General features: G+C 44.3%; 4 protein-coding genes across 9 annotated transcripts in view; 3 read left to right on the forward strand and 1 right to left on the reverse strand.

Moving 5' to 3' along the window:
• hspa12b (heat shock protein family A (Hsp70) member 12B) overlaps window positions 1–1,590 on the forward strand; it is a 20,352-nt gene extending 18,762 nt beyond the window's left edge. For all 3 annotated transcript variants that reach the window (XM_088990625.1, XM_088990628.1, XM_088990627.1), the window contains exon 16: window positions 302–1,590. In XM_088990625.1, the coding sequence (XP_088846751.1) occupies window positions 302–742 (441 nt within the window). In that variant the 3' untranslated portion in view covers window positions 743–1,590. The remainder of the gene's footprint in view (window positions 1–301) is intronic.
• cct7 (chaperonin containing TCP1, subunit 7 (eta)) lies at window positions 1,473–7,210 on the reverse strand. The gene is made up of 12 exons (XM_088990629.1): window positions 7,141–7,210; window positions 6,483–6,566; window positions 6,329–6,398; window positions 6,144–6,250; window positions 3,661–3,839; window positions 3,418–3,589; window positions 3,176–3,340; window positions 2,913–3,101; window positions 2,729–2,826; window positions 2,524–2,656; window positions 2,234–2,440; window positions 1,473–2,084 (listed from the first exon to the last, which is right to left on the reverse strand). The coding sequence occupies exons 1-12, from the start codon at window positions 7,144–7,146 to the stop codon at window positions 1,857–1,859; spliced, it is 1,638 nt and encodes a 545-aa protein (XP_088846755.1). The 5' UTR covers window positions 7,147–7,210; the 3' UTR covers window positions 1,473–1,856.
• A 511-nt stretch (window positions 7,211–7,721) lies between these two features.
• krcp (kelch repeat-containing protein) lies at window positions 7,722–13,439 on the forward strand. 3 transcript variants are annotated; one of them, XM_089018143.1, is made up of 12 exons: window positions 7,722–7,874; window positions 8,128–8,289; window positions 8,418–8,499; window positions 8,576–8,635; window positions 10,499–10,733; window positions 10,816–10,950; window positions 11,047–11,234; window positions 11,295–11,491; window positions 11,586–11,680; window positions 11,755–11,809; window positions 11,925–12,022; window positions 12,614–13,439. In XM_089018143.1, exons 1-12 carry the CDS (start codon window positions 7,813–7,815, stop codon window positions 12,823–12,825), a joined length of 1,581 nt encoding a protein of 526 aa, XP_088874269.1. In that variant the 5' UTR covers window positions 7,722–7,812; the 3' UTR covers window positions 12,826–13,439. The 3 variants fall into 3 exon arrangements, with proteins under 3 accessions (XP_088874269.1, XP_088874279.1, XP_088874287.1); XM_089018153.1 differs by having other exon boundaries at window positions 10,819–10,950; XM_089018161.1 differs by lacking the exon at window positions 8,576–8,635.
• Window positions 13,440–13,818: 379 nt separating this feature from the next.
• Window positions 13,819–22,008, forward strand: LOC148902256 (uncharacterized). Of its 2 annotated transcripts, XM_088990632.1 has the most exons (12): window positions 13,819–13,970; window positions 15,862–15,939; window positions 17,724–17,822; window positions 17,890–17,988; window positions 18,078–18,161; window positions 18,233–18,271; window positions 18,352–18,396; window positions 19,867–19,908; window positions 20,001–20,105; window positions 20,200–20,224; window positions 20,280–20,362; window positions 21,642–22,008. In XM_088990632.1, the coding sequence occupies exons 1-12, from the start codon at window positions 13,913–13,915 to the stop codon at window positions 21,650–21,652; spliced, it is 768 nt and encodes a 255-aa protein (XP_088846758.1). In that variant the 5' UTR covers window positions 13,819–13,912; the 3' UTR covers window positions 21,653–22,008. The 2 variants fall into 2 exon arrangements, with proteins under 2 accessions (XP_088846758.1, XP_088846759.1); XM_088990633.1 differs by lacking the exon at window positions 17,724–17,822.
• Window positions 22,009–22,724: the final 716 nt, after the last annotated feature.

The raw sequence follows: 22,724 nt of genomic DNA on the forward strand, positions 1-22,724 counted from the left end.
GCGATTAGATACCAAAACGTTTAAGCAAATAAATATTGGATTATTGAAAGCTTGTTAGCTTGGTGCTAATATATCATGCGAAATGTCATAGACAGGCTAACAGAAACGAGCATGGCGGTGAGCAATGAGGTACCAAAACATTTAAGCACATAAATATTGGAATATTAAAAGCTTGTTAGCTTAGTGCTAACATACAATGCGAAATATCATAGACAGGCTAACAGAAACGAGGACGGCAATGAGGGATGTTTCCAAACATTTAACAGTTTTCAAAGCTCATTGCACGGGCGCTACCTCACAGGTGCGAGTACGTCGATGCCCGCTGACGTACGGCGTGGGCGTCTTGAACCGCTTCGTGGAGGGGCGTCACCCCAGGGACAAGCTCCTCATCAAGGACGACCGGCAATGGTGCACCGATATTCTGGATCGCTTTGTGTCCGTGGACCAATCAGTAGCTCTGGGCGAGGTGGTGCGGCGAAGTTACACGCCGGCGCGCCCTGGGCAACGAAAGATCATCATCAATATCTACTGCAGCGCCACTGACGACGTCACGTACATTTCGGACCCGGGGGTGAGGAAGTGTGGAATGGTCACGTTGGAACTGCCGGATCCGTTACGAGGCCCAGCGAGGAGGGAGATCAGGGCCAGCATGCAGTTCGGTGATACGGAAATCAAAGTGACGGCCGTGGACGTGGTGTCCAAACATTCCGTCAAAGCTTCAATTGACTTCCTGTCTAACTGAGCAGTGAGATTTCCAAATAATATTGATACCAGGCATCAACATTGGGGGCCCCAGAGAGCTGACTTGTGAATGAATCGCAGGTGTTTATGGAAAATGGAAAAAAAAGATTGAGAACCTTCTCATTTTGGGTGGGTCGGGGGATTTACTTTTCGGGATTAATCGGCGGCACATGGCAAGTATATTAATATCCACGATAACTGCCACGTCGTGGATCGCCGTTTTCCCATTAACTCATTCACTGCCAGACGATGTGCAAATAGTGTGTGTGTACTACTGTGCCAGGTTTTTTTTTTGTCATTTTCACTCAAATTGCAGGAGCCACAGAATATTGACTTTTAGAACGACATAAACATGTCGTTCATGTAATAATCAAACAACTCTCGTTTCGTCAGAAAAAAAGTTAATCCCTTAATTATATGGGTCTGGATTTATCTGAACTTGAAATGGAGGCAGCTGTACAAAATACAATACAATACATAGATATTGATTTATATAACGCTTACAGGTCAAGCTGCAACAAAGCACTTTCATGGACAAGACAAATGCTGCCCCCTCGTGGAATGGAAAAAACATTGCCAGAAATCTGACCAGTGCTTTATCGGCACCCCCAAGAAAAAAAACAAAACCCAAACAAATTTGGGAATGGCGCTCCACGTCATGCTTTTCAATTCTCGAAAAAATTCAGGAATGGCTGTGAATGAGTAAAAAAGTAACACACGGAAGTCATGGGTAAGTTGGATTTCAGCGATTTGTTTATTGTTTCTAAGAATGGGTCAATAAATACACGCACACGGCGTGGATCCTTTCAGTGCTTTTCATTCGATGCCGCATAAACCCCCCCAAAAATACAGATGAGTGATGACGGTACGCGAGAGGAAGAAGCAGACCCCGAGGACGGTGACAAATCTGCAAAACAAATGCTGTGCTAAGTGGTAAGTCACACACACAATGAAACGTGTGTGTGTGTGTGTGTGTGTGTGGGGGGGGGTGAAATGCCTTAAAAAACAGAAAATTGTCTGAAACTTGTGTTTGAATAACACCTTCTGTTCCCTGTGTGTGTGCATGTAACTGTTGCCGTCAATGTAATTCAAATACAAAATTGGTGGCGGGGTCTTTAGTGAGCATGAGGTCTTCCGCGGCCTCTGCCTCTTCCGCCCCCTGGTGGTCCATCGACGGTGCTGCGCGGGTTCTTAATGGTCTCGTCGACAGACAGGATGAGGCAGGCCGCCTCCGAGGCCGCAGTCAGCGCGTTGATGCGAACGATGGACGGCTCCCACACGCAGGCAGCGAAGTTATCGGCAATGTCCTCGTTGTTGATGTCCACGCCGTACCACATGCCGCCCTGAGCCGAGGTAGGAAGTAAATTGTCGAGTCGCTGGAGTATTTATTTGTCACCCCCCTCCCCTCGATGATTGAATTTGATGACATTGCTGCATGGATTTACGTATCAAGTGAAGATACAAGCGCCTCCGTGGACGTCTCGGTCGGTACCTGAGCGTGTTTAGCACGCAGCTTGTTCAAGATGTTGGTGGCGTCAAAACCCGCGTTGTCACACAGCTGCCTGGGGATGATCTCCAGGGCTTTGGCGTAGGCGCCGATCAGCAACTGCTGCTTCCCCGGAATGGTTCGGGAATAATAGCGCAGGTACTTGGACAGCTCCATCTCCACGGCTCCTCCGCCCGCCACGACGGAATCGTTCTGTGAAACAAAAATGGGGGAGGGTCAGAAATATTCACACTGGATGAGGGGGATGGGGGTTGTTTTTGGAGCTCCCACTTTACCTTGATGGCTCTGCGCACAATCATGATGGCGTCGTGCAGCGAGCGCTCCGTCTCCTCCGTAAACTGCTCAGCGCCGCCTCGCAGGATGATGGTGCATGTTTTGGCCTTGGGGCACCCCTTGAACAAGTTATACCTAAACGACAAGACCCAATTTGTCAGCGACAGGCCCCCTCCCCCAACAAAAAGGGAGAGGATGAAGAGTTACCTTTCTCCTCCCACCTGGACCTCCTCGAAGAGCTCACACTGGCCCAGGTCGTCGTCGGTCAGACGACCAACTGAAGTCTGGATCGAGCCACCGCAGGCCTTGATGTGACGTAACACAAGGTAGACTTATTCTTACATAACGATGACACCAAAAATGTAGATATGAGGGAGTTCAGGGGTCCTACCATCATGGTCCTCTTCAAGTCTTCCTCCTGGACCCTCCCGGCGCAGAACAAGTCTCTGTCCGCAAAGTACTGGGTGGCCACGTCGCCGATGGGCAACTTGGACAGAACCACTTTGGCTCCCGATTGGTAGATCTTTTCCAACTTGTCGTAAAGGATGTTCCACTCGGCATCAACGATGGCTTGATAGTCCTGACGACGCGAGTCGGATGATGAATAAACTGAGGTGGACAAACGGCGTCCTTTCCGCGGGGGAGTCCACCTACCTCCACTGACTTCACCCGAACCTCCGCGTTGTCCTTCTCGGCTTTCAGCTCCAGTTCAATGTTCAGCAGCGCAATTTTTGGATTGTCGTAACACTTGGGCTGCATCTCAAAGCCGGCGTAGGAGAAGGTCTTCTTAAAGGCGACTCCGGAAATCAACTGGGAATCCTGAGTTAGCGAGAAAAACAACACGTGAATGCGTCTGAAGGTAAAGGTTTTTCTTTGCTAAGGAGGAAGAAAGTGACCTCCAGTCCTCCTCCTTGGACCTTCTTGATGCCAATCATCTTGAGGGACAGCAGCTCATCCAAGGACATGACGGCGTCCACCACCATTTTGGAGAAGAAATCCTTCTGACCGGCGATCAGTTTGGAATTAAGTGCCGTGGCTGCACACTTTTCCAACAACTGCCGCTGCTCTCTGAGGGGACCAGCAGAGTTCAGCAAAAATAACCCATGGGAGCAGGTTTTGCAGGATGCTTGAGCGCTCACTGTTTGTCGCCTTTCTTCACGGGAACGGCGATCTCCTTGATCTTAGCGACAGCCAGGTTGGTGGCTGTACGGAATGCTCTGATGATGGTCTGAGGGTGGAGCCCCTCCTCCACGTAGGGTTTCAGCTGCTTCAAGAACTCCGCGGCCAAGAGCGTGACCGAGGTGGTGCCGTCCCCCACCTGAGTTTGGGGACGACATGAGATTTTCAGTTGGGTACGAATAAAATTCAACCACTTCGGGTACCAGGTGTTTGTCGAACATTTTATGTGATAGAGTGCCACAAAAGAGAGAACCGATCATGCAAATTTAAATTTACAATGTATTATAAATGCACGCACACACTACTAAAGACTACTACCACTTCTACGACACTAAAGTGTTGAAATAGTTTGCAAAGTTTAAAAAATGTAAAATTGTTAGATTAGTACAAAGCTGGCTAGCTGTTGGCTACCTATTCGCTATTTATTTGCTATCCATTAGCTATCTAGCAAGTTATTAGCTGTCTAGCTAACTTGCTGTAAGCCAGGGGTGTCAAAGTCATTTTTTTGCCTCGGGCCACATTGTAGTTATGGTTTCCTCTTGAGGGCCGTTATGAATTTGGGGAACCCATTAGAATGTTTAAATCCCTTCAAATATTACATATAGAGCACACAGCAAATTAATGAATAATTCGTTTTCAAATCTGAAGTCAAGAATAATGACTTTTATTGTGGTTGACATCCAAAAATATGAAGTTTTGGCTCAGATTTTAGCAATCATCATGGAATTTAACAAGTTTGATTTGCTTTCGCGGGCCGAAAAAATGATGTGGTGGGCCGGATTTGGCCCGCGGGCCTTGACTTTGACACCTGTGCTGTAAGCTGTCTAGCTGTTGGCTATCTATTAGCTATTTATTTGCTATCCATTAGCTAGTTAGCTTTCTATCTGTTTGAGTTACTTCGGGGTTGAGTGAACGCTGGCGCATGTGGCTGCCGGTGCTCACCCACAGTAAAATGTATCCTGTGACTGTAAAGTGACCCTGAGAGTTTTGAAAGCCGTTTATATATAAAATGTATTACAGTGGGATCTTGGCTTACGAACTTAGTTGGTTCCCAGACAGTGTGTATCCCAAAAATTAATTTCCCATAGGAAACCATTAAAATGAGAATAATCCGTTCCCATGTCCCCATAAAACATAATTTTCTACTTTCTAATGTTCCAAGCCTTAAAACTACACAAAATATACCTTATTTTATGTACAATAAATGTGCTATAGTATTATGATTAAAGAAATAAACAGTACAGTACAATAAAGTCATTTTATTTACCTTTGTGATGGTCGTTAATGGCTTGATGGAATGGAGTGCCCGGTTTCCTCAGCATGAAACACTTGATGAGGTACATAAGCTTCTTTCACAAATGATCCCTTGTAGATGATTTCTCTGTGATAATTGTATCTAGTTCTTCATCAATTGTCATCTGTTTAGCTGGGTTAATAGCTTTTTGCACCAAGGTTACAGATGACTTGTGCGGGTTATTTGTGGAGCCTGATTGATGGGATATTTAACCTTCCAGTCTACACTCTGGTTTTGAACTATCAAAATTGAAATGGGTCCAAATTTCACTGTGTTCTATCCATTTTTTCGCCATTTTACTTGTTTTTTCCCCTTTTCTTTTTTTTGTTTCAAGCTCTGTCCTCTCCCTTTCGCGTGTGTGTGTTTTCTCTCTCTGTCTGCCTGTCTCTTTAATGTTTAACCCCCCCCCCACACTGCTGGGTTCTTGACCAATCATGTGGCTTTAACCGAAGGCGCCATTTTCTTTTTTGGAAAATGGCTTCACTCTCTGTCTGTAACTCCCCCAGCCCCCCTCTGCTGCGTTCTTGACTAATCACGTGGCTTTAACCGACGACTGGGGGCGGGGAAAAGAGGACAAAAAAAAAAGCCCGCTGCCCTATCGTTGTTTGGAGAACGGGCTCATTCACGAACGACACGTCACTCATTGTGGCAGCTCCGTGTGTATCCCGAAAAATAGTTTGTATGCCAAGGCAAATTTTTTATAAATGTAACGTTTGTAAACCGAAAAGTTGGTAAGCCAAGGGGTTCGTAAACCCACTGTATTATTTTCCGATCAGACACGCATTCCCTTTTCAAGTCATGGTAATTTAAACGAAAAAAATGTGAGTTAATAACGGGAAAATTATTGGCATAAAACTGTTGAGCATAAAATATCATTCACAAAATGTTTACTTCTATATTTTGAAGTGGTTCAAAATGTCATTTAAGTGCAAGAACCCCTTTTTTCTAATTGTCATTACTAAATAATTGTGTAAAATCCACTTTTTTTGTGGCAAAATCAGAGAGTGAAATATTTCACTTGTTACTTTGTGTGTCTTGGTTCTCTCATTTGAAATGGCTACCATTGAAACAGTACCTACAAAGTTATCATATTGAACCATAAATATAAAACTGCCCGTCACGCCTTCTCGTTTTAGATATAAACAAGACCTCAGCGTCCTGAGAGCGGGCAATGTCCACCAGGGTCTTGGCTGCGGGGTGGACCACATCCAGCAGCTTCAGGATGGTGGCTCCGTCATTGGAAATTGTGGCCTTACCTGGAAAACACAAAGCTATGTTCAACGCCCGCACTAGGGACTCAACGCCAAAGCCGTTCCCCTTGTCGTGGATGTCACCTCTGTTGTCGACCATGAGTTTGTCCATCCCTCTGGGCCCCAGGGTTGTCCTCACAGCCTCTGATATAACCTGAGAGAGACAGGTAGGCATGCTTACTTAAGGGAAACGAACAGACACACAACCGCACAAAGAAACGTCGCAAGTATTGCTGACCTGACAGGCATTGATGTTGCTGATGAGCTGAGGGATTCCTTGAGACGTGTCTGTCCCTTCCTTCAGCAGGATCACGGGTGTGGGCTGTGGACAAGCACAACGGGAAACACAATGAATCTGTTTAGCATTCATTCTTAGTCCTCGATAAATAGCGGCAGGTATATACGATCGTTGTTTTTTTTTTTCATTTGTGAGCTTCCAACACGTGGCTCGAGTTAAATCCGAAATCAATGAAAGATGCAGCAGCTCTTTACGAAAGCTCCTTTGGTTCTATGCTAATACCCCTGCTTTGACACAAATCAAGAAACTAGCGGCTAACTCAACTTCACCGCTAAAAAAAATCGGGAGGAAACAAGAGATTGTCTTAACACAGCACACTTAAAAGAGGGGCACTGACGTTTGCATTTAAACTCTGATCCGTTTTATTTGTATTGTTATTATTGTCTTCACGGGAAGCATTGTTCACGCCCATGGACAGTAGTTAGCTCTCCAATGCTAATGGTGTTTTCGGCGCTTTACAGCATCATCCGCTGAAATATTGCCTCGCCGTAAACAAGAACGACATGGTGTTTCATCTAGCGTTTTTTTGGGACTAAAGCCACGACACCAAACTATGCGATGGACACGGATTGAACGTCGTGGCGGACGCTGAACTCACCATCATCTTAGCAGTTGGTTCGAGAAGCTTGGGACCGGCATGAAATCCCACAATGCCTTGCAGTGCTGCATTCAAAACCGTGCGGACAAATCCAGTCGTGACCGAATGGATTTAGAAGCGCCTTTCAAAACTCTCAAGGACACTTTCAAATCACAGAATAAGAACATACGTTTTCTGCGGGTGAGCAGCGGTAGCCATTCGCGCCAGCGTTCACGCAAACGTGTTGTTCTGGAAAACGTGTTTTCACGAATTTCTATTTTTCATCACTTATGACCCTGTGCTTTTGCTTGTATATTATGTAAAAAAATATCAGGTTAGAACAAATATAGTACATGTTCACGCCACAATCACAACATTTCTGGACAAGGCCATCGAGCTGACTTTTTTTCCATGAACGCACCGGTTGTGACATATTTTAGCGCGGACGATACAGGCCATTGATTGGTCAGACACTGTGTTGTCTATGCTTTTGGGGGCACTCGATTTAACTGCACACAAACTCTATGAGTTTGGTGGATATTCGAAAGCCTTACAGACACCGCCCTCTCAGACACACTAAACGAAAAATCAATGAAACCCACTGGAGATGTGGGAACTACAGTTGCGTCCACACGAATTAGTGGCGGGAGACTCGACTGTAAACGAACAACCTCAGTTTTTGCAGATAGATAAATGGGGGAATTTGGTGTATTTGCGTTATTTGGAGTGGATGCGTCACCTCAAAGGCTCCTCGGGTACGTCAAAGGCCGTAAAATATCCAGTCAAGAGCAATATCGTTTTAAATCGGCTTCATTTTCACAATGTGTTTTCCGTAGTCTTCAAATACTACTGTATGTCCACTTAGTCTGTTAACCTCAACACTCATAAAAACCTATTATAGTCTTCCATTCATAAATGTCAATGTACTATGTTAATCTAAATAGTACTCCAAAAACTAACCTTCATTTTTATATGATTTAAAGTTTAAACATTTCTTCTGCAATGCAGCGACGCGGGGCCCCGACTGGTGTCTGTTGCCGTTCCGGCAAATGTCCAGCAGGTGGTGCTGTTTAGCAGCGGACCTTGGGGCGAGAAGACATGCGTCAACGCGGACCTCTACGACGCTCAACGGACGCCCATCACCATCGGGAAGCTGACTCCCTATAACAGGTTAGACGACGAAATTATTGTGCTTATTGTGCTTGACCACTCGGTACGTGTGTTATTGATAAAAAGAAAGTAGATGTTTCTATCATGTCCTTGATTCAATATTTTTGATTATTCGGGGAATCCCATAGATGCCTGTCTTGGGAGCAATGGGAAGAAGAGACATGGACGAATGGCGTAACCCTCACTGTTACACTGGAAGGAGGATATATGGTAAAAAATGTTTTTGATGGGAAAATGTACAAAAAATACTTAGGGGAGGGAATTGTAACTTTCATCTGTTCCTCAGGCGAAAGACAATAGGCCAGAAACAGAACTCATTTTGGCTGTCAAGGACCATACACCAAAGGTAACATACCTGGGATCCCAGACGTCCGCTATTTAGCAGAATTCCACTATTTTTTTTTCCGCCAAAGTGATATTTTCTATTTTCATGTAAAAGTTATTTTATTCCCATATACAACCACTCAAACGTTTGTTTTGAAGGGTGATAGGATGATCACAATGCGTAGTGCTTGAGTCGGCATGCTTTCGTGTGTTTTGGTCGATGTCGGTTGCTTCCGTCGACAATTGGGATCGCTCGAGTGAAATACCACGAGACTGTGTACGATGAAACGAGAAAACAAATATGGAAGCTCCCTTACAGCGCTTTTCGCCAGTAAACCTGCGCTAAACATTGTCGCATTTTTGGTACTTACATGTTTAATGTGCTAATAGTATAGACAGTGTAGGTTAGATATCTATATAGATTTTGTTTTGATGTAAAGCTTACGTGCACGTGTTCCGTGTGATTGCTCGCTCGGGAGAACACATGACTTTTCACATTGTAAAGATGTCGTGGAAGAACGATATCCTACACAAGAGTGATAGTGGAACGGTGACGTCTCTGGATGGAGGAATAAAGAATTTGCGGAATTTGGCATGGTTAGAAAAACAAATTGGCGGACGCCCGCTTTCAGATTTCATATTCAAACCTAAAAATCCAGGGAAAGCCCTTTGCAGCATTTTGCGATGGAAAAGTGATCACCTATGGTGGTAAAGGTTGGACGTCACTCAAACAGCATTGTGAGGGAAGCAAACATGCAGAGAAAAAAAGATTGAGAATGCAGAATTAGAAACTACCTGGTGAGTCATTCCAATTCATAAGTTATTATTCTAACGAAGGAAATTGTGATAGGGCTTGTTTACTGTTGACCTGTAGTCTACCATGATTTTAATTATGATTTATAATACGAAACTAACTAACTTGAATGAGACTTGATGGGGGATGACCAAAGTTGGTGAAAAACGTCTGTAAACATAATCAATGGTATTTGTACAATTATGAGGCAGATATATCATATGCAATCTTGCATTGATAAATTTACGGCCCCCTTGCTCCCCGGCTGATCTGTTTCATTGCCCTCTATTTTAATTTCCCATGGCTGGGATCCCTGACATACACTTGATGTGATCCGACTTTTCTACTCTTTAATTCAGCGGTCGGGAACCTTTTTGACTAAGAGTGCCATAAAAGTAAAATATTTAGAAATGTTTTTCGGTGAGAGCGACACACACACATGGATGCATGCAAAACACGCACACACGTGAGTTCAACAAAATGTCAGAATGTATTATTTTAAATAACTGTGATAATACTCACCATTAATATGAATAGTTTTCCGTTCCTCATGATTGGTAAAAAATAAATCCAGCCAAACGATCGGAATGAAAGTCAACTTGCTGTGTCCATAGGCGAAGCTACTGCTAGCTAGCCTGCACACTGCTCATTCGCTCGCACGCTGGCTTTCTGCTGTCTCTCTCAGAAGTATATTGATGCTAACGTTAGCATGGGGCTTGTCAAAGTGCCACTGATATCAACTGTTTCATTGCAAATTAGAATCACAGCAGAACTTTTTCTCTCCACAAAGGCGATTTTTTTTTTACTCGTCAGGCTTATTTAAAAGGGAGCGTTTACCTGCTTCGACATCAACGGCCATAATTCAGTATCATCCAATCAAAATTGCGCTTGACGCCAACTGCTGCCCAAACAGGAAATGAACAGCGAAAAAGCCAGAATATGTATTTTGTTTTATCGGCGAGCCAGATGCAATCATCAAAAGATAGATGGCTCGCAAGCCATAGGTTCCTGACAATTAATCAAGACAAGGATCGCTATTTTGCCGAGAGGACAACACGAATATCAACCATGTGTTCTTCCAACTGTTTCCAGCACGCCGCCGCTCCTCTTGCTCCCCAAGAACTCGACTGCAAAAAGAAGAGGAAGCGAGCCACTGCCGAAGAACTTGACATAAGCAAGGACCACCGGGTGGTTAAGGAGGAGGTGGAGAACATGTGTCCTAACGGCAGCCCGGAGAAAACCGCGCCGTCGCGGAAAGTCCAACGGCACGCCAAAGGCCGGCAGAAACTTTTCTCGGGCAGACGCAACGCAGCCAAAAGTCAAGCGGGTGAGGCCATGTTTGTTAGCTTTTATCTGAGCGGAGTTTGACTTACGGTTAGTTCATGATAACTTTCCCAACGATGCTCCAGCAGTGGCGCAGTCAGGCCCATCGGGTCGCTGGGGTCAAATGCTATGCCCCATTGATGCCCACACGGCCATCTTGATTGGAGGTCAAGGAGCCAGGATGCAGTTCTGCAAAGATCCCCTGTGGAAGCTCTGCGCAGGTCTGTCACGTGGGTGAAATCTCAGGTTATAAAAGCGGGCGTGATGCCACATCTGGAAGAGACATTGTCCTCTGAGCGCCCGTTTTTGTCCCGCAGAGGACCTATCCTGGGTGCCGGCCGAGACACTGGCGCAGGGTCCAACTCCCGAGGCCAGAATAGGCCACACGGCGGTCTACGACCCGGACTCCAACCGTATCTTTGTGTTTGGCGGCTCCAAGAACAAAAAGTGGTTCAATGATGTCCACATCCTGGACACGCGAACCTGGAAGTGGACCATGGTGGAGGTGAGGAGCGATTTGAGGGGGGCGGGGTGTTGAAAGTGGTTCTCATTATTGTCTGCTCAGGCGCAAGGGAAGGTTCCCCCGCTGGCTTACCACAGCTGCAGCTTGTTTCGGGGGGAGCTCTTTGTGCTGGGAGGGGTTTTCCCTCGGCCCCACCCGGAGCCGGACGGCTGCAGCGACTCCCTGTACATCTTCGACCCCCAGCTGTCCATCTGGTACCAGCCCGTCGTCATCGGCGACGGTCCGTCCCCCCGCTCGGGGTGAGGCTCTCTCAATGTTTCGTTTCCATCGCCATCGCTTCTCAGCGCCCGCCGGAAAAACAATCTTGTCCCGATTTGCATATTTGCATTGCAGTCACTCGGCCTGCGTGATGCCGCAGGGGAAGATTTACGTATTTGGCGGGTGGGACACACCTGTGTGCTACAACGACATGTTCGTATTGGACCTCGGTGAGGCGGGCTGCCGACTTACTCGATTGTGTATCAAAATGACTGCCATGGGTGACACGATGCTTCTTTGCCAGGGTTGATGGAGTTTTCTGCTGTTCAAACAAGCGGACTAAGTCCCGCCCCTCGATGGTAAAACGCACTTTGGATTGTTGACTGGCGTGCATGCATCCACGTTGTGTGTTTCCCAAACCTCTTATTTGGGTGTGTGTGTGTGTGTGTGTGTGTGTGTGTGTTCCTTTCGCAGCTGGCATGGCAGCGCCGTCATCTCGCCCACGAAGTTCTTGATCCACGGCGGCTATAACGGAAACAACTCCCTCAGCGATGCTTTTGTTTTCGACATGGGTGAGCGGCCTTCGCCGTCTTAGGTGTACCTAATCGAGTGGCAGACGCGTCCGCCCCACAATGTCATGTTTTTGCAAACATTTTACTTCTTTATGTTTAACTCATTCACTGCCATTCCCGGATTTATTCGGAAATTAAAAAATTGATGTAGAGTGCCATACCAGAATTTGTTCAGGTTTTGGTTTCTATTACGGGGGTGTCGATAAGGCGCTGCTCAGACCTCTGGCAATGTTTTCCTTTCCATGAGGGGGCAGAATTTCCATTTTTTCCATGTTAGCACTTTGTTACAGCTTCACCTGTTGTTAAAGCCCTCATTTCAAGCTCATATAACTCCGGACCCATATAATTTAGGAATTAACTATGCTTTTATGATGAAAGAAGAGAGTCTAAAGTTTCTAACGCTGCATTGAATGTTTATGTAGTCCTAAAACTTAATATTCTGTGGGTCCTGCAATTTGAGTGAAAATGACAAAAACCCTGGCACTGGAGTGGGCAATTTTCATCTGGCAGTGAATGAGTTAAGTATACAAAACACTAAAAATCTGTACACCACAATGCAAAATTTCCACCATCATCTTTTCTTGACGTCAGAGACAAACGTGTGGACGGAGGTGACGCTCCCACAGCTGTCACTTGCCCGGGCGGGTCACTCCCTCGTCGCCATGGAGATGGCCAGCGTCCATGATACCGAAGAGCAGCAAGTTGACAAAACACTGCTGGTGTTCGGAGGGGGCGACAACGAGGGCACCTTTTACGCCGACGTAACCGTGATCGCCGTCAAGGAGCTGCTCGCTCTCCTTTGACGGTTTGACCCCACCCGCTAGTGTTTTTTTACTTTAGTTTGTGCTTTTTTGAATGTTGCTGTGCCATTGACCATTTTGTGTTTGGGAGCCTTTTGTTGAGCGAGTTGCTTGTTCTGTAGCCACAAAGGGACATAAGTCGTCTTCTGCCGGTCCCAAGCCCGGATAAATACAGAGGGTTGTGTCAGGAAGGGCATCCGACGTAAAAGCTTGGCCAAAACAAACATGTGGATCAAACCTCTAAAGATGGAGGACACTGATTTGCTGTGGCGACCCCTTCAAGGGAAAAGCCGAAAGGAAAAGAAGAAGTTTTTTTTTTTACCTATAGTTAGTTTATATGTTTTATTGCTGTAAAATAACTGTATTTTTTGTTTTAATTTCCATGAATAAATTGGGCGAATTTGATAGGAAGTGTGTATATTTTTCTATTATATGAAAAGTAAAAAATGAAATATCAATGCATAACAAGTTTTCAAGTATTTTTTAACTCATGCTGGGTTTATATATTTTATACCCATTAAAACTATTTTTTTTGTTTTAATTCACATGAATACATTGGGTGAGTTTGATAGAAATTATTATTATGTTTTTATTGTGTGGAAAGGAAAATAAATCAAATTTTCAAGGTCCAAGACACGAGTGTGTTGTCCACCACACGTCCTGCACATACCCGAAACTGACACGTCACCGACTGGTCATTTCATGAAACAAAGGAAAGGTATTGTGTAACTTTACCTTTATGAAAAAAATATATGTTTTTCCTTTTGGAGGAAAAAAATGTCATTTTTTGAATATTTGTCATTTTACGGTCAGAGAAAGAAAAGTCTTGCCATTTTTATTGCTGTCAAAAAAGTCTGACATCTGACCTGAACGGTGTAGAAGAGTTCAGCTTTCCTAAAATTCCACTTTTCCTCCTGTTTGTCTGGACAGCACCCCCCCCACCTCCTCCTGCCCTGCGTCACGTCAGCGTGGGAGAGGAAGGAAGGAAGTGCCGAAATAAGCAGGAGCAACGGTGCGCCCCGGCTTGAACACCATTATTTTTTCTTTCTTTCATGCGCTGCTCCGACGGAGTCAAAGGCACAAAGTCGACATGAAGACCGTCAGGGTTTTTGTCCTCCTGCTTACATCAGCTTACGTCTTCATGCCAGGTAAGAAAATCCGCTTCATTGTTTTTTTTCATTTTTTTCAGAACATCTTCAAGCAGAGGTCAGAAAACATTAAAAAAAAACATCACATTTAAAACAACCTCATATTTTGGATACAATACAGTGGTGACTTGAGATTTTGTGATGATTTTTTTAATTACATAAACAGAACTTTGTCATAAAAAGCAAAAAAAAATTCTCGGTAAGACATAATTCAATAAATATAAAGAATTCAACTGATGTGCGCACCATGGCCGCCTGCGGGCAGCATGACGCTGGACAATCAAAAACAGTTTCACATGAGACTGAAAATATTTTGTCTCTTTGCAGAGGATAAAGAATAAATGCCTCAATATTATATTATTTGTCGACAATACATATGTTGTCCAGGCAGAGGTGCGGGGTTCAATTCCGTTTGGGGTTTGCATGTTCTCACCAAGCCTACGTGGGTTTTCTACGGGTACCGCGGCGTCCTACCACATTCCCAAAACATGCACGGCAGGTTCATGGAACATTCAAAATTGTCGTTGGGGGTGAGTGTGAGCGTGAATTTTTATTTGTTTCTGTATGCCCTGCGATTGGTGGACAATCGATTCAGGGTGTCCCCCACCCGCTGCCTGTAGGCAGCTGGGATAGGCTACAGCAATCCCGCGAGCCTTATGAGGAAAAAGCAGATCCGAAAAATGGACTAGGAGCAGCAGTAAACAGTTTACGACTTCCATTTTGAAAATGTGTTCAGTATCCATCAATCACCAAACCATTTGGGGCAATTTGCACTTTGTCCCAATGGAATGAATCCACATTGATTCGGCGCAGATTTGATATGTCCATTTGCGGAACGCGGACGCTTTGAACCATCAAAGCAGACGCGAGCAAATGAGACCTCGAGGGACAAAGCGACAATGCGAATCGTTTGGTTGACGCAAAGCGGACAAACTCCCTTCATCTTTTTGTTGATGTTCTGCTTGCGCCGCCGAAATAGCTCTTATCGGCTCGCCGCTGGCCCCAACGGATCATCCAGGAGGGGTGGGACGTGTAGCGTTTGGAACCAAAGTGCCACCATTCCCAGAGGGCATCGAAACTAAAGCTGGAGAAATTTAGCGACCAAGCTAAGAAAGACAAACGCTATTCGCCAGAATTAAAAAATAATAATTTGCGTCCATGTCTTGTCGAGTTGTCTTCCTCACAGATGACAAGTGGGGGAGGGTGGGTGCAGATTCAAAGGTCGCGAGGACAACAATAGCGCAGAAGGACAGGATGCAGCTTCAGTCTCTCCCAGCGGAGGATGTCAACTGCATTGACAAGTGATGGATCATTCAAAAATCAAACAATTACTGTGTATACATAACTTTGCAACCTTCGTTTCCGTACGAACATGAAATGCATCGTGACCTTTATGGGCGAACTCAAGTTGACCTTCTGTCAACTTTTTGGTACCCCAACCAATTTTATACTTTGTCCAAACATTCACTGACCACATAATTTAAAAAAAAAATCTGTCAAAACATTGTTTTTGACATTTACTTCAATGGACATTATGCTGCTCCTTCTGGTGTGCATTATTGGCCACCGGAGGGCAGTATAATACAAGTCTTTCCATATACTGTGGGTGGAGACAATCTTGGCTTCTCAGTAAACGCAGCAATGGTTGTCTTTCTTCGCGGATGATAAAGAATGCATGCCTACAAGTATTGTTGCATTCAAGTGTCCGTTCGTTAAAGGGTTAGCATACCGGGACACTGCTTGTATTTTAGTGTTTACCGCGATGTGTTAGCGTGAAGACAAAAGTTTTCCTTGCTCGGATCTCACGGCACCCACTGCTTATCCAAATTGCATTTGATGCTACGTGGTGAACTAAAATGTGCCGCTCCTTGTGTGTCGCTCTGCCTCATAGTGTCAACAGACGAAGTCGTCGTGACGCAGCCGTCAGAGAGTCCAACGACCGCCAAAGTGATGCCGAAGATCCCCCAAGGTGAATATAAACATTGCATACGAGGAACCGACCGATGAATTTCTATCTATTTGAGTTACTTCCGGGTTGAGTGAACATTGGCGCATCTGGCTAAAAAAACTTCTGTGACTGTCAAGTGATTGAGAGTTTTGAAAGGCGCTTATGAATGAAATGTATTATTATTATTATTATTATTATTATTATTATTATTATTATTATTATTACTATCATTATTATTATTGGTCAGTGTGAGCTGTTTCGAAATTTATCACCACCCCCCAAAAATAAAGAAATGTTTTTATCACACGCCACCCTCTGGCTAAAGATTAGCAAAAAATGTAAATATTTTTTTATATTTTTTTTCTCTGTTGTATAGCTACATTAAAGGACAACTGACATCACTTTTGTTTCTTAACTGACATCAGAAAAACAACTAAATGCGTGACATCATCGTTCGTGACGTCACGCCAAGACGTCTTGCATTGCTGGAGAATCCAAACAATGGCTTCAGATTCGGAGAATATGCTTTCTTGTTACACCTCCAGTTATGAATATGATTCAAATAGTTCTGAAGAGGAAAGCATACATGTTTGCAATTGATGAAAGAAGTCCTTCCGTGTCATTTTGAGGCATCTGGACTGCAATGTAGCGTCCCAGAAAAGAGGCAGAAAATGGCGACCAAGCTCCCTGTGAGGAATTAATCAGCCCGTTTCCACAGGCTGATAAATTCCTTATATGGAGCTTGGTCGCCCTCTTCTGGCTCCTTTTGGTGCAACATGACGTTTTCAGACCAAACAAGCACAGCAATATGTATTGACGTGATGGAAGGACTGCTACAGTGTGTCCTTTCTTTCGGTCAGGGACGTTCCTTCAGTGACGTCACGTACGGACTCGTCACCAACTCAAAAACAAGACTTCCTGAATATTCAGCGCAAATATTAAAACGTAAAATATAGCTATATGCGGTGGAATCTTTGTAAAATACGCTCAGTAGAAGTCATTTGAAACCATTTTACAAATTATGGACACAACTTGTCCGGAGACGTCGATTGTCCTTTAAAAATATTGAAATACAGTAAAGTCTCGTTATATCGATATTCTCAGGAGTCGGAAAAAATATCGATATAACCGGACTATCGATATATCCGATCCTTGCGGCATGTAAATTTTCTCCTTGCGTTCATAGAAATAGTATCATAATAAGCAGTACTATTGATATAACCGATATCGATATAACGAGACTTTACTGTACAATGTTTTGCCTATAAGTCAGATCTTTATTGTTGTAAAACTTTGCGGAACAAAAATGATGTTATTTTATTCCTTCATATATATTCTTGATGAGATTGGTTATAGCACAAGTGTCAAAGTTAAGGCCCACAGGCCAAATCTGATCCGTCACATCATTTTATTCGGCCCACGAAAGCAAATCTAGTTAAGTGCCATGATGCTTGATAAAGTCCAAACCAAAATTCAGAATTGTCCCATGTTAACCACAATAACAGTTATTATTTTTTACTTTAAATTTGAAAACTAGTTATTCATAACATCGCTCGATACGTAATATGCGGAGGGGATTAAACATTCTAATGGCTTCCCCAAATTCATAATGGCCCCCCGAAAGGAAACCGGAACTACAAAGTGGCCCGCGGCAAAAAAACTGAGTTTGATACCCTTGGATTCTTGGAATTTGATCCCCCAAAATCAGCATCGGCCTTCAAAGATGTTCATCGGTCTGGGCCTCATCTTGGTACCACCTCAGTGTTGTCCACTATTTTATTTTGCTGTTTTGTACCCTTGAGCAGCACCGACAACATCCGCAGCCCCCACCACAGCACCGAAAAGCCGCGCGCCCTCGACGCTCGCGCCGCCGGCACGAACCACCCAAAAAGTCGCGGAGACCAGTGAGTGTCTCAAACATCTCAAAAGATGCTGCCATATTGATGTTGATCCTTTTGTTTTTCCCCTCAGCAAAATCAATCCCGACGGCGGCGCCAACGGCAGCGATGACCTCGCCGATGCCGACGCAGCCAAACGTGACGTCGGCAGTGGCCAGAGCGGCCGAGAACAGTTGGAGCTTTAACACACATTATTTACGACTTGCTTTGCGGCAACTGGTCCTTCATTTCTGGTTTTTTTCTGTGTGTGTTGAGCAACAGCGTCAACAGAAGCTGCATCAAATAATAGCACCCAGCCGAGGACCTCCGACTCTCAGACGGAAAAAACGGCCAACCAGACTAAAAGTAAAAGCGTAAATAATTTACAATCGACTTGCACCTGATTCACAACTAAATGTGCTATTTAATTTAAATAGGAGCCAATCCCACTATGGCCCCGCCGAAACCTGACAAGGGTACTGTCATGTATTCTCCACATCGCAGATTCATCACTCTGTTGTTTTTTCCTTTCAACAACTTTCCGGTGTGCTTTTAGTGATGCCTCGGCAGGAGACGGGCCAGACCACGGAGAAAAGTCCTGGTAAGTACCCCTCACAAGCCGTTCTAGTGAACTTGCGTGAGAAGCGGGACGATGGATAACATCATTTGATGGTACGTTGCTACCACTACTTACGAACATCTCTTCATACAAAATGTTTAAGTTACAAAACGCCTCAACAGGAAAATATTGCCTGTACGTACATAAGAAATTTCAAGACACAAAAGATAAAAATACAGTATGGGCTGTTATTCTGATCTCCAAGGTACCTGAACGCAGCGTACGTGTAGCTGCTCGGCTATTGGCCATTATCCAGCAACATCCTGGTATCCCATTGGCTAAGAGGAACCTCTTTCGTTTGTGTGTGTCTATCCGTATACAGCTCACGAACTTTTCGCCTCACAAACAATACATTCGCAAGCATAAAGTCTCGACTGCCAAACTAGTTTTCGGCGGACGAACCAAACCACACGGCGCCACAGTGGCTGGTGGACTAGTTTTCGTCACCCCCTTTCTTTGAGTCGGACGTGGTTTGTTATTGTGTGTAGTACTTTTGCTATTATGGGACCGAAAAATACCCTACCACAGGCTAGTGTTAAGCCGAAGAAGACACAAAAGAAAATTACTGTCGATCAGAAGAAAGGGATCATCAAGAGCCAACTACGTCACTGACCATCACAAAGGTAAATAAAATGACTTTATTATATAGTAGTTTATTTATTTAATTAAAATACAATAGCACATTTATTATATATAAAATAATATATATTTTGTGTAGTTTTAAGGCTTATTTAGTACAAAATTATGTTTTACGGAGACCTGGGAATTGATTATTCTCATTTTAATGGTTTCTTAAGGGAAATAAATGTTCGGAAGACAAACTTTTCGCCTTACACACACTTCCTGGGAAACAATTAAGTTCGTGAGCTGAGGTATCACTGTACATAAATTAATGTGTGTCTATTCAGCGTCTTCATCAATTGCCCCTGGGCCACGAGGTGCTTCGATAGTTTGAAATAAATGTCAATCACCCAGGGCAAAGCCTTCATCTGTCAGGCAATCGCTCACCATGCTGAGGTTTGCCTTGGGCATTTCCAAAGGATTGTTCAAAGCCGATAAAAAGCTAACGAATCAGTCCTTTTCAAAATGCCAGGCAAAAAGTTTTTCTGAGAGAGAACCTGAACTGACGAGGGTAAAGAAACACAAGTATGCAGTTTAAATGTTAAATGACCATTATTTTTATCATTTATTTTTTGTTTTATACGTGATGCCTCATTCTTGTTTATTGTGCAATCATGTTTTGGTGCATTCTTATGCTTTAGAAAACATTTATGTCTGAATTTTGCGGGACCTTGGAACGGATTAGGGCATTTTCAGGGAAAATGCGTCTTGACTTACAAACTTTTCAAGTTCTGAAATTTCTTCCACAACCAATTAATTTTCGGAAGTAGAGGTGCCTGAGACGAAGTGTGTTTGGAACCCCAAAAAATAATTCTGCTTGTGGTTCACAAGGTCATCAGGTTGGCGGCGGTGACAAAGAGGTGGCAAAAGCAGGTGAGGGACTGAGTGGGCCATTTGAAACTGCGCCCGGTCAGGCTTGACAGGCTTACTGGATGGTTTTATTGATGCTTTTCCCCTGTTTTCAGCTACAGACAAAAGACTGTGGTGGATTGTCCTGCCCATCCTGCTCGTCGCCTCCGCCGCCATCATCATCCTCAAGTTCAAATGCAAGAAGATCCATGACCACTCAGGTACGTTTAACGTCAAATGTTCCATTAAAAAATGTTTTATTTATTTATTTATCTATTTATTTGTTTGTTTGTTAATTTATCTATTTTTCTACAGAGACTATTGACACTGGAACTGAGAAGTAAGTAGCAAATTGATTGAGCGTCGGTCCGTCCTCATTGCCCGTGTGTCCGCAGCGCCTCCTTCCAGACCCGGCCGGAAAGCACCAAAGACGGTGTCCTGCTTCTCGGCGTCAAGTCTTCAGGTGGCGAGGAGAACGGTGAGCAGCCGTCAGTGTACGGGCCGTGCTTCCTCCCTTTCGGTGAAGCGGGAAGTGGCGGCCTTTTCATATCTTATTGTGCTGCGAGTGCGCGCGCCAGCTTCAGGCCCGGATTGGGTCGCAGAAGGTGTTTCCTGTGATTTGGAGCAGTCGCCCTCCAGCCAGCGGCGGGACCCAAAAGTTAGCCACTTCCTAACATAAACACGCATTTGTTTTGGGCAGGGGCTATTGTGTGCCGACAAAATGTCACAGTCACCTAGACACGCACACACACAAAAGTGCGTCTTGTGCGGAACGTGTGTTTCCTTGTATCCGGTATGTATCTGCGTGTGCGTGCCCGGTGGATGCTCCCATGGATCTTGGGTGTTTTTTGTGGTTTATCAACACTTGGGCTTCGGCGGGAAGTTGAGTCACTTTGAAGGAATTCCGCAGAGGAAGAAAGGGTTTATGGTGTGGCTGGATGCTGGATTCCTTTGGATTCGCTTCACAAAATACTCCAAAAACGAGTTCTGGAAAAAATAAAAGATCATTCCGTCGTTTGACAATATCTTGTAAGACAGACATGTCCAAAGTCTGGTTCGAGGGCCAAATGCGGTCTGTGTTTAATTTTAATCCAGCCCGCAGCCTCCGTCATAAAATCAATCACATCTGGCCCGCTTGTACAATTAATAGATTGGGGAGTAGCGCTGTTACCTGCGTGTGCTAAGTGCTGTCATCCAGAGGCTCAATTAGGAACAGCAAATTAGTATATGAGGCATTGACTGAATGAGCCCCCCAATTTTCTAAAATGGTGAGTTTAAAAAAAAAATCTAAAACTGCGACAATCAACAAAAAAACAATTACTTATGTTCAACTGTTGTTTGTGTTAAAAAATGAAGTTAAGTGAATATTCAATTTTCAATGGCAATTCAATTTTGATCAGTATGTTTCAAATGTACCAAAACACATGCTTACGATAGCTGCAAATTTAAAAAAGCAAAAGTGAAACAGAATGGCTCGCTGAAATGTATTCCAATTAATTGCTGTTATAAGTAAAGAACGTCCGCCCGCCCCCCTACATTTTAACACACCAAATCTGCCCCTCTTTAAAAAAAGTTTGGACCCCCCTGTGGTAAACGTCTCCTCCTTCCGGTTTAGACAAATTGCGTTTCGTCGTTTATCGTGTCTCTCGCCCGGTCTTCAATCTGTGTTGCGTAGCAGCAGCACCCTCTAGCGTCACTTTCTCAAACTATACAAAGTCTCAACCCTCGTTGTTTTTCTTTCGCCATTTGTTTTCCAGCTGCAAGATGAAATCAAAGTGCCCGGCATCACGAAGAAGTGGAGTCCAACGAGCAGGAAATGAAACGGCCCTGCGAGCCCCTGCCGACAGAAGAAATCAAATGGTTTTCGCTGTATAAACAGAGACCGCGCGCATCACTCTTTGGGGTGTTTTATGAACTTATTTCGGTGGCGTGTCGACAAAGGTACGCACAGTTCGAATCAGATCCTTAATTGTGTTCACCCATGCTCTTTTTTGATTTCTTGTGACATCTGTTTTTTATGTCAACGCTATTATTTTGAAAGTGTATTCACCTGTTGTCAAGAAAATGCATTTGGCCAAAATACGGGAAGCGTTTATTTGTCGAATAAATTGATGACAATTTTGACTCTTTTTCTGTGGCGTACATTTGAAATGATGCATTTTTATTGCTCAACCACTCAGTGAGGATGAACCACTAAAACAAGGACACAAATGCAATCTGACCTACTCGTCAGAAGCCAATGTTTATTACCAGGGGACATTTTCTGAGCTCGGTGACATGGCTCAGTGACATCTCGGTAGCTGATGTGAAAAATCCATCCGAGCCAACAAAGCGTGACCCACTAAAAAGAAATAACACCTCCTCCCCTGGCAAATGATCTTAAAGCTCCCGTGACCTCCTTCTTGAGTTCGGGAGATGATCTGCAACATTTGCAATGCGACTCTGATCAAGTCCGCATTCTTCGTTGGGCGGCCGTTTCCCAACTCTAAGGGTAAAACACAAATGTTCGTATTTTCGTTCACTTGGCCCGCATAATGCACAGTTAAAATGCTCGTAAGGATTTTATGACATGGTATGAAATGTAGGTCAATGCCGCCGTGCTTGTATAACCACTATGTGTTTATTTAACTGTATATGTCCATATGTTGAAAGGCAGCTGCATGTGACTGCTGGAAATCCTTTCTGACCTCTCAGATTCTTTGACCTCAGGCCAGCTGGGCTAAGGAGGGGGGGGGGTCCAGTTTCTGAGATTTCAGGCACAAACCACAGTCAAGCAGCCAGTGTTCTTCGCACGTCTTTGGCAAATAAATGGCACATTAGAGCGTTCGTTTGTTTATTTT

This window comes from Hippocampus bargibanti, linkage group LG02 (genome assembly GCF_051943395.1).
Source record: "Hippocampus bargibanti isolate YZ-2025 linkage group LG02, ASM5194339v1, whole genome shotgun sequence".
Classification (NCBI taxonomy): domain Eukaryota; kingdom Metazoa; phylum Chordata; class Actinopteri; order Syngnathiformes; family Syngnathidae; genus Hippocampus; species Hippocampus bargibanti.